Here is a 14,684-nt window from a genome sequence, read left to right on the forward strand (position 1 = left end):
TTTATATGTAGGTGAAGTATATCAAGTTATTCAAAGAAAAGTTTGCTCTTTTACAGCCAGTAAAAAAACTGAAATTGTTTAAATCCTTTTTAAATTATTTAAAGTTAACATTATTGTTAAAACTTTTGAGAAACAAAGGTATTGTAATTCTACAGTATTAACTGTTAGTTAAAGCTCTGGCTAATAATTATCACATTAACGTTGAATTAGTGCTAGTTTGGTTTCTTAGGAACTATATGCTAAATCTTGGCTAAAACTTTATTCATGTGAAAGATGTTTTTTTTTTTCCCCCAAAGAGTTGGCTTTCTCTACAGGAAAAGCACTGTCTTTTACCTGGTGTGCAGCTCTAGAAGATTTAGAAAATTGTTTCTCCAAGAGACTCTTCAAATCTACTGGTAGAGTCAGTTGTGAACTAGAACTAAAAGAGAACGAAGCATTTGAAAATAAAACAGCACTACTTTCATGAAGATACAGAATATTTACTAAATGTTATTGAAACTACTCAGTACTAGGTGGGGATATGGCTCAAGTGAAAGACATTTACTTAGGAAGCACCAAGACCTAAATTCAAAAACCAGTACAGCTGGGAAGTTGGTTCAGTGGTAGAATGCTTGCTTCCCATGCATGAGGCCTTGGGTTCGATTCCTCAGTACCATATAAGCAGAAAAAGCCGGAAGTGGTGCTGTGGCTCAAGTGGTAGAGCGCTAGCCTTGAGCTGAAGAGCTGAGGGACAGTGCCCAGGCCCAGAGTTCAGGCTCCAGGACCAACGAAAAAAAGAAAAAAAAAATTACACTTCTATCAGTAAAATCCTTCCGTAAATGGAAAGCCATTATGAGTTCCTGAATACTACTAACATACTGAATCCCTCTAAACCTAATGCAATCTCAAGTAAAGTCTGTCTAAAATGAGAGAAAAACATACCTGAATTTTTCTGATTCACAATTTCGAGATTTTTGTTTTCCTTTATGTTTTGGAGGCTGACCTGTGAATACAAAATTATTTATTCCTGAAATTTGTACGTAAAAGTTTACAAGCCTGACAGTAAGCCAATAAAATATGCAAACAAAAATAAGAAAGCCACAGAAAGAATACTGTACAAGAGCATAACTACAAAGATGTAAGCCAAGATATAAGGTGATAGAGTATATATAAATATATATTTTAAAATTTTTAAGTAGTTGTACAAAGGGGCTTTGTTTCAATTCAATAAGTCAAATTATGCATCTTGATCAAAGTCACCCTTACATCCTTCTCTCAATGGTGAATATTGTAAAGGTAAGTTAGAATAATGGTTATTATTTAGGTCTGCAGCAGATAAAAGTTAAGGCAATGGTTCCTTTTTTTAGGCAGTTTACAATTACCTAAGCAGCCACTTAGTCTGAAGAAAAATAGAAAACACTTTGTGTTGTTACTGATGTATTAATTTCATAGTTAGTTATTTGTCTTGTCACTCACAGGAATTGTTTACACTGGAAAGGCTGGGAATAGTTACTGTGGATATAGCATTTGGATTTGGATTGAAGATAGGTAGGTTCTGGATAAAATGGTTCAAACCCAAAGGTGGAATTCATTTTAGAAATAAAAAAAAATAAATTAGTACAATCACCACCACCACAACAAAAAACTGCTGCATAACCCAAAAGGTCCACAAGAATAGAAAGTTGAGAAAGGAGTGCAAAGGCAGTTGGAGTCAATGTTTATAGATCATTTCAGAAACATTACAAACAGAACAAGAGCAAATGTAAGTGAGGCTTGTATAAATGTTGGTCATAAAAGTTCAGGCAACACTATATTAACTGAATAACAATGTTTATAAGGAAAAAACACTCACTTGATGGTGGTATAAATTCAGGATAGCAGTCACATTCATCTCCTCTCAAAGTGTCATCTAACATCTGCCAATGACAATGAAAACTAGTGAGACTTTCCAAACAATACATCCTCAAAGAAGTCAATAATTATATAATAGAACAAAATTTATAACAGAATTCAACAGGACTCACTCCTGGTAGCAAACGGTATATATTTATTTTTTATTGGTTATAGCACTTGAACTCAGGGACTAGGTGTTATTCCTGAACTCTTTTGCTCAAGGCTAGTGCTCTATCACTTTAATCACAGCTCTACTTTTGGCTTTTGAGTGATTAACTGGAGGTAAGTCTCACAGGAACTTTTCTGCCTGGGCTGGCCTCGAACCACAATCCTCAGATCTCAGCCTGCTGACTAGCTAAGATTACAGGCATAAGCCATCAGTGCCTGGCTGCAAAATGATTCTTAGAAAAAATATTTAAAGACATATAAGTGTGATCTTGAAAAATCTGTCTGTTGTCTGAATTATATTTATTTATTTATTTATTTTTTTGGTCGGCTGTGGGACCACCAGCACCTGACTATACGTTATCATTATGTAGTTATATGAGACAACCAGACAACTCCTTAACAAAAAAATAGCCAGTCAGGCGCCGATGGCTCATGCCTGTAATCCTAGCTACTCAGGAGGCTGAGATCTGAGGATCACGGTTCAAAGCCAGCCTGGGCAGGAAAGTCCGTGAGACTCTTATCTCCAATAAACCACTAGAAAACTGGAAATGGCGCTGTGGCTCAAGTAGTAGAGTGCTTGCCTTGAGCTGAATAGTGCAGGGACAGTGCCCAGGCCGAGTTCAAGCCCCAGGACCAACAAAAAAAAAAAAAAAAGGAGCCATTTTCTTGATATCAAGAGACAAAAAGGGTTGATAATATCAAATTATTTGGTTTCCATGATCATCTAAATAGTACTGTAAAAATATAAGGCTAAGCTGGGAACTTGTGGCTCACATTTGAAATCCTAGCTACTCAGGAAGCTGAGATCTGAAGATCACAGTTTGATGCCAGTCCGGGCAGGTAAGTTCATGACACTCTTATTTCCAATTAACAACCAGAACTGGCACTGTGGCTCAAAGTGGTAGAGTACTAGCCTCCAGAAGAAAAGCTCAGAGACAGCGCAAAGGCCCTGAGTTCAAGTCCCAGGTCAACAAAAACCAAAACAAACAACAACAACAACAAAAAAAAAACCCACGAAGCTATTTATATTTGGAATAACTAACTTGAAGTGAGTTTACCTTTTGATTGTGATGACCACTGTTTGCCATTTCGTGATTAGTTTTTTTGAAAGCTTTCTCTTTCTCCACGAAATTAAGGGATGCACTAAATGCAGGTGCTGACAGATTCCTAGATGTGGAATTCCTGAGGTAATAAAAAGAATGATCACTTTATTCCTACTAATTAGTATGCATTAAAAATATCATCCTTCAAACTAACAGGCTGCAGCAATCATAGCTTTTTTGAAGGCAAGGTATTATTTTAAAAGATTTTCTACCACAAAGATGAGGCTTTATATAATAGTATTTTAATAATGGTTCCAGACAAGTTATTCTGGGTTTCAATATTAAAAGTGAACAGAAGATTGACATCATTACTGACCATTTCAATATTTTATATAATCTAAAAAAGCCTGTAGAAAAGGCAATAATCTATTTTATTATCAGGTAATCAAATGCAGAACTTAGGTTATTATTTATTTCCTTGTGAGCATACTCAAGTCTTTCTGTAGCATTTTAAAAACAGGAGGCTGGTGATGTTTGCCAGAACAGAGATAAAGGGTGTGAAACACAGACTATGTCATAGCTTTTGCAGCCAGGACCTCGTGGTCAAACTGGTCTCCTTCAAACACAGTAACTTGAAATTAATATTTCACATCATTTCCCCCTACAGAATCAGATTATTAATCTCTACTCTCTACACACACACACACACACACACACACACACGTGCATGCATGCACACATGCACGCACACACGTACACACATACAATCCTTTCTTTGGGCTGGGAAATTGGCTCAGTGGTAGAGTGCTTGCCTCGCATGCATGAGGCCCTGGGTTCGATTCCTCAGCACCACATAAGTGAAAAAAGCTGGAAGTGGCACTGTGTCTCAAGTGGTAGGGCACTAGCTTTGAGCTGAAGAGCTGAGGGACAGGGCCCAAGCCCAGGGTTCAGCCCCCACAACAACAACAACAACAAAATCCTTTCTTTTCTCTTCTATCCCTATCTTTTCTGGGGGATTGCTATTAGTTCCTAAGATGACTAATATAAGTGACTCTTAAGTTCATGAGCAAAATCATTCCAAACACCACCTATTAATCAGATGTTAACTCACCTGCTCTCATAAAAAGCTTTAATTGGATTCTTGTAAGATGTTCGACCTATAAAAGTTAATCACACACACACACACAGTAATCAATGTCTTAGCAACACAGATTTCAAGATTTTTAAATTTCCATTAAGCTGATATTTAAGAACATCAAATTTACAAGGTTGAAAAATAAACCTAAGCAATTTCAAAATTGTAGTTGTCTTTCATTTCAGGATAGTGCCAACAATATGCTATACAACATACTTAGACGTTCAATTACATGTGATTATTGCCAAGTACACAGTAATACATAAATTCGAATTAGAGGGTACCTATCTTCAAAGAGCTCATGACCTTAGAATCGTGTTACCTAGATGACAACAGCTACTAGTGAAACTGAACTGCTTGGCTTAATTCAATACACAATAAATACTCAAATAAGAAAAAAATAAGGAGCTATATGCTAAAATTTGTTAAGTGCACTGATAAACTATGGCAGTGTGACTAACAGTAGAAGGAAAATCTATAACACTAAGGCTGCATAATCCATTTTTGGTGTGTGTTTGTGAGTGTGCATGTGTGTGCATATATATATATATATATATATATATATATTCACTATGCTGTAGAACTATCTGCAAATTTGGCTACAAAACATCAGGCACCTATACTGAAGAGCCTTTCCTTTAGAAGATAACTTGAATAATGGAGAAAAATTTTTAAAATTGTTTTTACAATTTTCTTTCAAAAACTTTACTCGAAATTTCTGGTAAAGCTCGTTTTCCACAAAAGAATAAATATAATTAAGATGCTATCTGTTTCAAATAAAATATATAATTCCTTCATAATTACCTAATGGAACGGAACACTAATGTGCTTCTACGCAGACAGAAATGGAAAATTTGAATGACTTGACTGTACTAAATAAGTATATAAGTCATCTAAGAATTGGTTTATGGTCTTCATTAAGCCAAGAAACCCACCTTCATAAGTTTTAAAGAGAATCTGACTATAACCAAAAGAATTTTGGGTGAAATACCTTGCAGATCTTCTATTTGTTTCTGTAGCTTTGCATGCTGCTGCAGTAGATCCTTCATCCCCTCAGGGTCATTTTTACACAGTTTTTGAGCTTTTACGTTTGCTTGTAGGGCCCAGTCATATTCACCCAGCATAGAAAGAGCGTCACAGTAACGATAATGACCCTGTTCCAAAAGATAAACTTGAGTTTTTCTCAAAAATATCCCTTAAAAGAAAATAGATAAGGAAAGATAATTTGCTTGAAAACGAATTACATACTTGGAAATGTTAGATTAGACCCCTATCAATTAAAAATAAATAAAAATATCAATACTTCAGGAAATTATCTAATGAAACTAGTGAAAAGTTATAAATAGGCAAACGATTTTAAACAGTTAACTAGAAATCAATATTTTTTAAATTTTTTTATTGTAAAGGTACTATACAGAGGGTTACAGTCACATGAGCAACGTAATGAGTACACTTCCTATTGAGCATCGTTACCCCCTCCATTGTTTTCCCCCTGCCATCCCTTCCCTCCCTACCTTCCCCAAAAGGTTTTTTTTTTTAAATTGTGATTAAGTGATTACATAATTTCCCGAATTTCACAGTATTGTGGAATAATAATGCTCATTTAAAGTCACAAGTTCATTCTAACTTTCCTGGAGCAAATTGTCTATCACAGTCTATAACATATAACGGTGTACACATATACACCATACATGTGATCAGCAGCATGGGGATATTTAGTAGTGGTTCGACCAGATAAGTGGGAGTTCTTTGTTTCTTAAGTCCTGTTAATTTTGTCGTATCACCTAACATTTTGGATTTAGCATCCACTTATCAGGGAAACCATGTGCCATTTGTCTCTTTGCTCTTGGCTTACCTCGCTCAACATGATTCCTTCTAGCTCCATCCATTTCCCTGCAAATGCCATTATTTTGTCATTTCTAATGGCTGCATAATATTCCATTGTGTATAGATACCACAATTTTTGGATCCATTCATCTGTGGTGGGGCATCTGGGTTGTTTCCATATCTTAGCTATTGCGAACAGTGCTGCAATAAACATGGAGTGCATGTGTCTTTGTATATTGGTTCCTGTTGTTCAGGGTAGATGCCTAGAAGTGGTATGACTGGGTCGTAAGGGAGGTCAATCTTTAGCTTTCTAAGGACCCTCCAGACTGCTTTCCAAAGTGGTTGTATAAGTGTACATTCCCACCAGCAGTGTAATAGGGTTCCTCTTTCTCCACATCCCCTCCAGCATTTGTCGTTGGCTGATTTGTGGATGTGGGACATTCTGACTGGGGTAAGGTGGTATCTCAGGGTTGTCTTTATTTGCATTTCCTTCACCACCAGGGATGATGAACATCTCCTCATGTGTTTCATTGCCATTTTTATTTCTTCATCTGAGAAGTCCCTCTTTAGTTCCCTTGCCCATTTAGTAATTGGTTTGTTAGGTTTGGGAGGGATTAGTTTCTTGAGTTCCCTGTATATACAGGATGTTAACTCCTTGTCTGATATATTGCTGGTAAATGTTTTTTCCCAATTAGTTGGTTGTCTTTCTAGCTTGGTTGTGATAGATTTAGTTGTGCAGAAGCTTTTTATTTTAAGGTAGTCCCATTTGTCGAGTCTCTCTCCAATTTGTTGTGACCCTGGGACTCTGTTCAGGAAGTTCCTTCCTGTGCCTATTAGTTCAAGTGTCTCCTACTCTGTCCTGCAGTAGTTTCAGAGATTCAGGTTTAATGTTAAGGTCTTTAATCCATTTTGAGTTGATGTTGGTGCATGGTGATAGGCTGGGGTCCACTTTTAGTTTTCTGCATGTGGCTGCCCAGTTTTCCCAGCACCAGCTGGTTGAAGAGGCTGTGTTTCTTCCATTGTATGTCTTTGGCTCCTTTGTCGAATATCAGCTGGCTGTAGGCCTGTGGATTTATTTCTGGATCTTCTATTCTGTTCCATTGGTCTTCGGGTCTGTTTTTGTGCCAGTACCATGCTGTCTTTGTTATTATAGCTCTGTAGTAGAGTTTGAAGTTCGGCATGGATATCCCTCCCATATTGTCTTTATTCCCCTTTTGTTGTTCCATATGAATTTTTGGACTGTTTTCTGTATTTCAGTGATGTACGTCATTGGGATTTTAATAGGAATTGCATTGAATTTGTGTATTAACTTTGGCAGTATTACCATCTTTACTATATTAAGTCGGCCTATCCAAGAGCATGAGAGTCTTTCCATTTCCTAGTGTCTTCCGCAATTTCTTTCTTTAACTTTTTATAGTTTTCATTAAATAGTTCTTTTACATCTTTGGTTAGGTTAATTCCTAAATATTTTATTTTTTGGGAGGTTATTGTGAATGGGGTTGCTCCCTTTATTTTCCTCTCTTCTTGTACATTGTCAGTGTACAGGAAGGCGACTAATTTTTGTGAGTTTATTTTGTATCCTGCTACTTTGCCGAGGTGATTTATGATTTCTAAGAGTTTGGCGATGGAGTTTTTGGGATCGTGAAGGTATAGTATCATGTCATCTGCAAAAAGGGATAGAACTTCTTCTTTCCCTATGCGGATCCCTTTAATGTCTTTTTTTTTGCCTTATTGACCTGGCTAAGGGTTCCAGGACTATATTGAAGAGGAGTGGAGACAGTGAGCATCCTTGCCTTGATCCTGATTTTAGGAGAATTGGTTGTAGCTTTTACCCATTAAGAATAATATTGCTATTGGTCTGTCATAAATGGCTTTTATTGTTTTTAGAAATGTTCCTTCTACTCCTATTTTCTCCAGAGCTTTTAGCATGAATGTTGAATTTTATCAAAGGCCTTTTCTGCATCTGTGGTGATAATCATGTGATTCTTGACATTGGCTCTGTTGATGTGTTGGATTACACTCTGGGATGAAGCCTACCTGGTCATAGTGTATTATTTTTTTTTATGTGTTTCTGGATTCTGTTAGCTAGAATCTTGTTAAGGATCTTTGCATCTGTGTTCATCAAGGAAATTGGCCTGTAATTCTCCTTTTTGGTTGGGTCTTTGCCTGGTTTGGGGATGAGTGTGATATTGGCTTTGTAGAATGAGTTTGGGATAGCTCCCTCCTTCTCTGTTTCTCTGAAGAGCTTGAGGAGTATAGGCATTAGTTCTTCTTTAAAGGTCTTATAGAATTCTGCTGTGAATCCATCTGGTCCTGGGCTTTTGTTGGAAGACTTTTGATAGCTTCCTGTATCTCGTTGTAGGATATTGGCTTATTTAATTGGTGTACTTCTTTGCTCAGATTGGGGAACTTGCATTTCTCTAGAAATGCATCCATTTCTGCCAGGTTTTCTTCCTTTAGAGAGTATAACTTTTGAAAGTTGTCCGTTAGGATTGTTTAGATATCTTGGGTATGTGTTGTGATTTTTCCCGTGGCATCCCTAATCCTGTTAATATGGGTTTCCTCTCTTCTTTTTTAAATTAATCTTGCTAACGGGCCATCAATTTTGTTTATTTTTTCAAAGAACCCGCTTTGTTTGGTTAATTTTGGCTATAATTTTCTGATTTTCTTTCTGTACTGATTTTAATGAAGTTTATTTTGTCAGATATCAGGATAGCTACACCTGCTTTCTTACTGGGGGCATTTGATTGGTAGATCCTTTTCCAACCCTTTACTCTGAATTTGTTTGTATGTTTGGCTGAGAGGTGGGTCTCCTGAAGGCAACAGATAGATGGGTCATGTTTTCTGATCCAGTCTGCAGTTCTTTTTCTTTTGATTGGCGAATTAAGCCCATTAATATTAAGAGAAAGTATAGAGAGATGCATTGTTTTCCCTGTCATTCCATTTTCCTAAGTTTTTCTTCTTTCCTTTCCTCCTGTGCTTGCTCAGTTAGACTTTGATTAATGCCTGTCTGGGTGCAAGTCCCAGTTCCTGGTTGCTTTCTTCAGGTTGTGTTCATCCTCTTATTATTCTTTGTAATGCTGGCTTAATGTTTATGTATTCATTTAGTTTTTCTTTGCTATTAAAAAATTTCAGTTCTCCATTGAATGTGAATGCTAGCTTTGCTGGGTATATCAGTCTGGGTTTGCAGCTATTGGCTCTCAGGGCTCGTATGGTACTTTCCCAGGCCTTTCTTGCGTTCAGTGTTTGTGTGGAGAGATCTGCAGTGATTCTAATTTTTTTCCCATTGTAATATAGCTCCTTCTTCATTTTTGCTGCATGCAAGATTGTTTCCTTATTATTCAGATCTATCATTTTTACTATAATGTGTCTAGAAGTGTTTCTCCTGGGATCTTGCTTGTTGGGTGTTCTATATGCTTCTGTTATGTAAGATGTTCTTTTTTGAGGTGGGGAAAATTTTCACCGATTATCTTGTTGAATAGGTGTTGCATTCCCTTGCTCTGAAATTCCTCACCTTCATCCACTCCAATTATATGAAGGTTAAATTTCTTAGCATTATCTGCTTGCTCTTGAATTTCCCTTTGGTTTAATTTGAGTGATTTTTCCATATCTGTCATTTTTTGGTCCAGTTGGTGTATTCTGTGTTCTGTATCTGACACTCTACATTCCATTTCATTCACTCTGTTGACTGTGGCTTCTATTGTGGTTTGCATGGAGGAAATGGATTCCTTTATGGATTGGATGTTGGTTCTCAAAGTACTGATCTCACCTCTTAATGAGGTATGTACTACCTCTAATTTGGCGTTTATCTCACTTCTTACTGAGGTTTGTGCAGCCTCTATTTTTGCATGCATCTCCTGTTTGATATCGTGTATCTCTTTTGATAGTTCATCCTTGTGCTCTTTCAATTTCTGATCTATTTCTCGCTTTATTTCTTGAGTCATTGCCTCCAGCAACCCTTGGATGTAGCTTTTGTCTTCCATTCCTGCTTTGCTTCCACTGTGGCTCTCCTCTGAGTGGCTGCTGGCTATTGAGGATAGCTTGCTGTCCTGGGTGGTGATAAACCTTGTAATTTTTCTCTGTGATTTTCACATGAGGGTTCAGGAGACTAATCTGCAATTTTGGTGTGTCTGTCTTTGCTTGGTTGCTGATTCTGTATTGGTAGAGAGAGTCTGTGCCTGATCTGGGTTCTGTTGGGGACCTACTTCCAGCTGCTGGTCTGACCTACATAGGATTCTTGGCTCTCTGCTGTAGATCACTGGCAATTCCTGCCTTTGGAAGGGCTGAGCAGCCTAGACTGCTCGTGTTTGCTCCTACGGGTGCTCTTGGCAAGATCGGATGCTCTGGATGCACTCTCCCAGATGCTGGAGTCTGCTATGGGCTCCTGATGGGTTTGTTTTTTTTTTTGGTTGTAGGTTGAACTCTAGGTTTGTGCGCTGTCCCTCAGCTCTTCAGCTCAAGGCTGGCACCCTACCATTTGAGCCACATCACCAATTCTGACCCTTTCTGCTTATGTGATGCTGAGGAATCAGATCCAGGGCCTCATGCATCCAAGACTATCACTCTACTGTTGAGCCACCTTACCAGCCTGAGTTCCTGCCTACTACCAGGTGCTGGCAGCCTGTGTTGCCCAATTCCTAACCTAGAGTATATGGGTCATATTTTGGTGGGGTTTGGGCTTCTCTTGTCCTGAGCCTCCAGGTCTTTTGTTGTCACAGGCGTACTTCCCAGGGGGTGCAGTTCCCTGTTTTTCTCTCCTCTGCTGAGGCGTATGCTCAGCTTTTGACTTCAGTTGGGAGGAGTTGGTTGTGTTGTTCAGGTGCTGGATCCCCAGGCCTGGTTCCAGTCCCCCACCTAGGGCGCGCCAGTTGGGCCTGTGCTGCTGGGTATACCACCTAGGTTATGCAGCCTGTGGTACACAGTTCAAATTTCTTCTACTGTTGGTTGTCTTGACCCAGGGGCACTGTTCCTGGCTTGGGCGTTTAAGCTCCCTTCCAGGGGTGCTCTTGCTCTAGCCTGGCCAGTGGAGTGTGCTCCACAGGTTGGTGGAGCTCTTAAACAGTTTCCAGTTTTAGTGGGCCCTGTGGTCCTGGTGTTGGGGTAGGGTGTCTGGGTCAGGATCTGGGGATTCCCTCCAGCTCTGGTCTCCCTTGAGGGATACACTGTCCCCTGTGGGGTACTCACCCTGGAGCTAGTTGTTTCTGTGTGGTGTAGGTCGTCAGTTGCTGTTGCAATCCGAGTTCAGTTGGGGTGGTTGTGGGCTGAGCTGGGCGGTGGTGGATCTCTTCTGTCTCTGCCTCTGTTGAAGCTGTTGGGTCCAGTGTCCACGCTCAGGTGGCTTCTGCGCGAGTTATCTGCATGCAGCTCCCTGTGTCTCTGGGACCCCCGGCAGCCCCCGCAATTGGTGGGTCTGATACCGGTACCTCAGGCGGCTTCTGCGCTATCTGCAAACAGCTCCCTTTGTCGTGCTGCCCGTGCTGGGCAGCTTTGGCAGAATGGAGCCTCTCTGCTTGGATTGGAGAGTGATGGGTGGGGGTAGGATCTACGTGGAGACTACCAGCTGATAGGTTTCTGTGTTTGTGGTGATCAGCGGGTCTGCAAACCGGTACCTCAGGTGGCTTCTGCGTGGGTGATCTGCAGGCATCCCCCTGTGTCTCTGGGACTCCAGCAGCCCCCGCTGGGCCAGCTGGCTGTGGCTTGGCACGCTGCCGCGCGGCCAGTAAAAGTTGGGGGAGGGGTCTTCGCTCTTCTCTGTTCTGAAATTCTTCTTTTCCTCTTTCTTTTTTGTTATTTTCCACCTCCGGTTTTTCTCTGAGTGTTCGTCTTTTTGGTATTGTCGGTTTCTTGGGGAGATTAAGCGTTGGAACTCGAACTCTCTTTTTGGTTGGGGAGAGCAGTGGTGTTTCCCTACTGCCCCGTCGCCATCTTGGTCCCCCCTTCCGAAATCAATATTTTTAAGAGATTTTTGAACCTTCAACAAAGAACCTAACTTTGGTTAGACTTGGCCCACATCACTTTGGTCATAAATACATATTACAAAGAACATTTTTTTTATGATAATCCTGGAGAAAATACAAAATCAAAACTAAGTGACCAAGCCTGGGGATGTGGCTCAGTAACCGAAGGCTTGCCTAACATACGCAAGGAAGGGCATGCATTCCATTCCTTGTGCCACCAGAAAATGTGACTCTTTTAAGACCACCTTTTCACTAAAAGAAATCATGTATTTATTATATAAGCTCAGTGCTGTGTTCTTGTGGGCTATGAATTCTAGATCATTTTTAACTAGACTATTAGGCTTAAAGATCTCAATTCAGATGCATCTCACTAAACATTGCTTTTCCTTAGAGGGTAGAACCACTGTTTTGTAGTACCCAAGGTATAAGAAGACACAGAGATCACTTGGGTATGCTCTAAGATCAAAATTCCACTTCTAGACATTTTGAGATACAGTTAGCAAAGGTTTATTCTAAATAATAAATCATACTTGCTAAACTTAGAGAATATATCTCATGCCTATCACTACTTTTATTAACTACAGCCTTTTCCCTAGACCCTATAAAATTCAGTACAACTTCTGTTGGCTAAGAAAAGGGCATATTCAGAATCCTTTGCTAAAATTGTACAAATGAACACTAAATTAGAAAACACTAAAACAAAGTTTTGTTATTATTTTTTAATTTTTTATTGTTATTATAAAGGTGATGTATGGAGGGGTTGCAGTTCCCTCAGTCAGGTAAAGAGTACATTTCTTTTTGGACAATATCACCCCTTCCCTTGCTCTTGCCCAGTTTTTCCCTCCTGTCCTCACCCACAAGTTGTAGAGTGAGAGTCACTGCTAGGCACATTGTGTCTAGTGAGAGTCACTGCTACATTTGTTCACCCTTTTTCCTTCCATTTCTGTGCCCACCTTATCCTCCTAAAGGTGGGGACTTGAGGGAAAAACTGGAGAGCAAATAAAGGGGTGACACTGTCTAAAAAGAAATGTATTCACTACCTGACTTATGAAACTGTAATCCCTCTGTACGTAACATTTATAATACAATTTTTTTAAAAAAGAACTATTAAAAACAAAAGAACAATGCTACAACTGGGTGTCAAGGTTCACACCTGTAATCTAGCTACTCAATAGGCTAAAACCATAAAGGACCATGGCTACAGGTAAGTTCAGGCAAAAAGTTTACAAGGCTCCACCTCAATCAATAAAAAGCAAGGCATGGTGACAATTCACTTAAGTTATGGAGGAAGCATAAATAGAAGAATCATAATCCAGACCAATTTGGGACAAAAATAATACCCTACTAAAACAATAAAAAAGCAAAAAGGGATGCATTTTTGTTTTTGTTTTTTGTCGGTCGTGGGGCTTGAACTCTGGGCCTGAGCACTGTCCCTCAGTTCTTCAGCTCAAGGCTAGCTCTCTACCACTTGAGCTACAGCGCCACTTCAGGGATGAAGTTCAAGTGGCCTTATACCTAGCAAGCATGAGGCCCTGAGTTCAAACCCCAATACTAAAAAAAACAAACTGATGTGCGCTAGTGACTTATGCTTTTCATCCTAGCTCACAAGAGGCTGAGATCTGAGGATCACAGTGAGACTTATCTCCAATAAAACATCAAAAAAGCCAGAAGTAGAGCTGTAGCCCAAATGGTAGAATGCTAGCAATGAGCGAAAAAGCTCAGGGACAGTGCCAAGGCCCTGAGTTCAAGCCTCAGGACCAGTACAAAAAAATGGTATACTTCATGAAGTACACATATGTTAAATTTGTATTAATGAATACAAGTGCGAAATGAAGTACTTATCAGGATACATACATATAGGAGCAAGCAATTTCCTAGGGTGAACAAATGTAGAATTGAGTAATTATGGGAAATGTAACATCATAGTATTCTCACTAAGTTGTAAGCAATTTGATTTCTTAGCAATTTATTGAAGGTTTCTGACTACATCTTAGTACAACACTCAGAACCCTTGGTCTCTAATTTTTGCTAATCTGAAGAATCCTAACAATATCACATCGTCTTATTTACTTGTGACAGGTAAGTCTCTATTCTGGAGACCTTCCTTCTGTTGCCTTTATTTTTCTATTTTTGTACCTATTTCCAATCATTTTAATTACTAGAAAGTATCAGTCCCTTAATTTTATTGGCTACTCAAGACTATTCTTCTATGAAATATTTTTTTGCTAATCAATTTCCACTCCTTTCCTTTTCAGTTTTCTGCATATACCAAATTTAAATCCTTCCAGAGCTGCGACTTGGCCTACCAAGAATAAGGCCCTACATGCAATATTCACAATATAAAAGAACCCAAAAGAGATACAAGAATAAACCCTATTAGGCTGGGTGACAGTGTCTCATGCCTGTAATACTAGCTACTCAGAAGGCTGAGATCTGAGGATCATGGTGAAAGCTAGCCTGGGCTAAGAGTCTGTAAAACTCTTATCTCCAATAAACCACTAGAAAACTGGAAGTGGCGCTGTGGCTCAAGCGGTAGAGAGCTTGCCTTGAGCTGAAGAGTGCAGGGACAGTGCTCAAGCCCAGAGTTCAAGCCCCACAACCGACCAAAAAAAAAAAAAAGAATAAACCCTATTGGTTATGTATGTTATTTATGGGACAAATGGTATCCTCCCACCATATTTC

At 39.3% G+C, this 14,684-nt stretch overlaps 1 protein-coding gene across 1 annotated transcript in view; it reads right to left on the reverse strand.

The window, feature by feature from the left end:
* Window positions 1–14,684, reverse strand: part of Ttc3 (tetratricopeptide repeat domain 3) — a 106,465-nt gene that overhangs the window by 63,715 nt on the left and 28,066 nt on the right. The window contains exons 11-16 of the mRNA XM_013027424.1: window positions 5,210–5,372; window positions 4,195–4,240; window positions 3,099–3,222; window positions 1,832–1,895; window positions 922–982; window positions 334–418 (exon numbers count right to left, since the gene is read on the reverse strand). Coding sequence (XP_012882878.1) covers window positions 334–418; window positions 922–982; window positions 1,832–1,895; window positions 3,099–3,222; window positions 4,195–4,240; window positions 5,210–5,372 — 543 coding nt within the window. The remainder of the gene's footprint in view (window positions 1–333; window positions 419–921; window positions 983–1,831; window positions 1,896–3,098; window positions 3,223–4,194; window positions 4,241–5,209; window positions 5,373–14,684) is intronic.

Source organism: Dipodomys ordii, unplaced genomic scaffold (genome assembly GCF_000151885.1).
Source record: "Dipodomys ordii isolate 6190 unplaced genomic scaffold, Dord_2.0 Scaffold104, whole genome shotgun sequence".
Lineage (NCBI taxonomy): Eukaryota > Metazoa > Chordata > Mammalia > Rodentia > Heteromyidae > Dipodomys > Dipodomys ordii.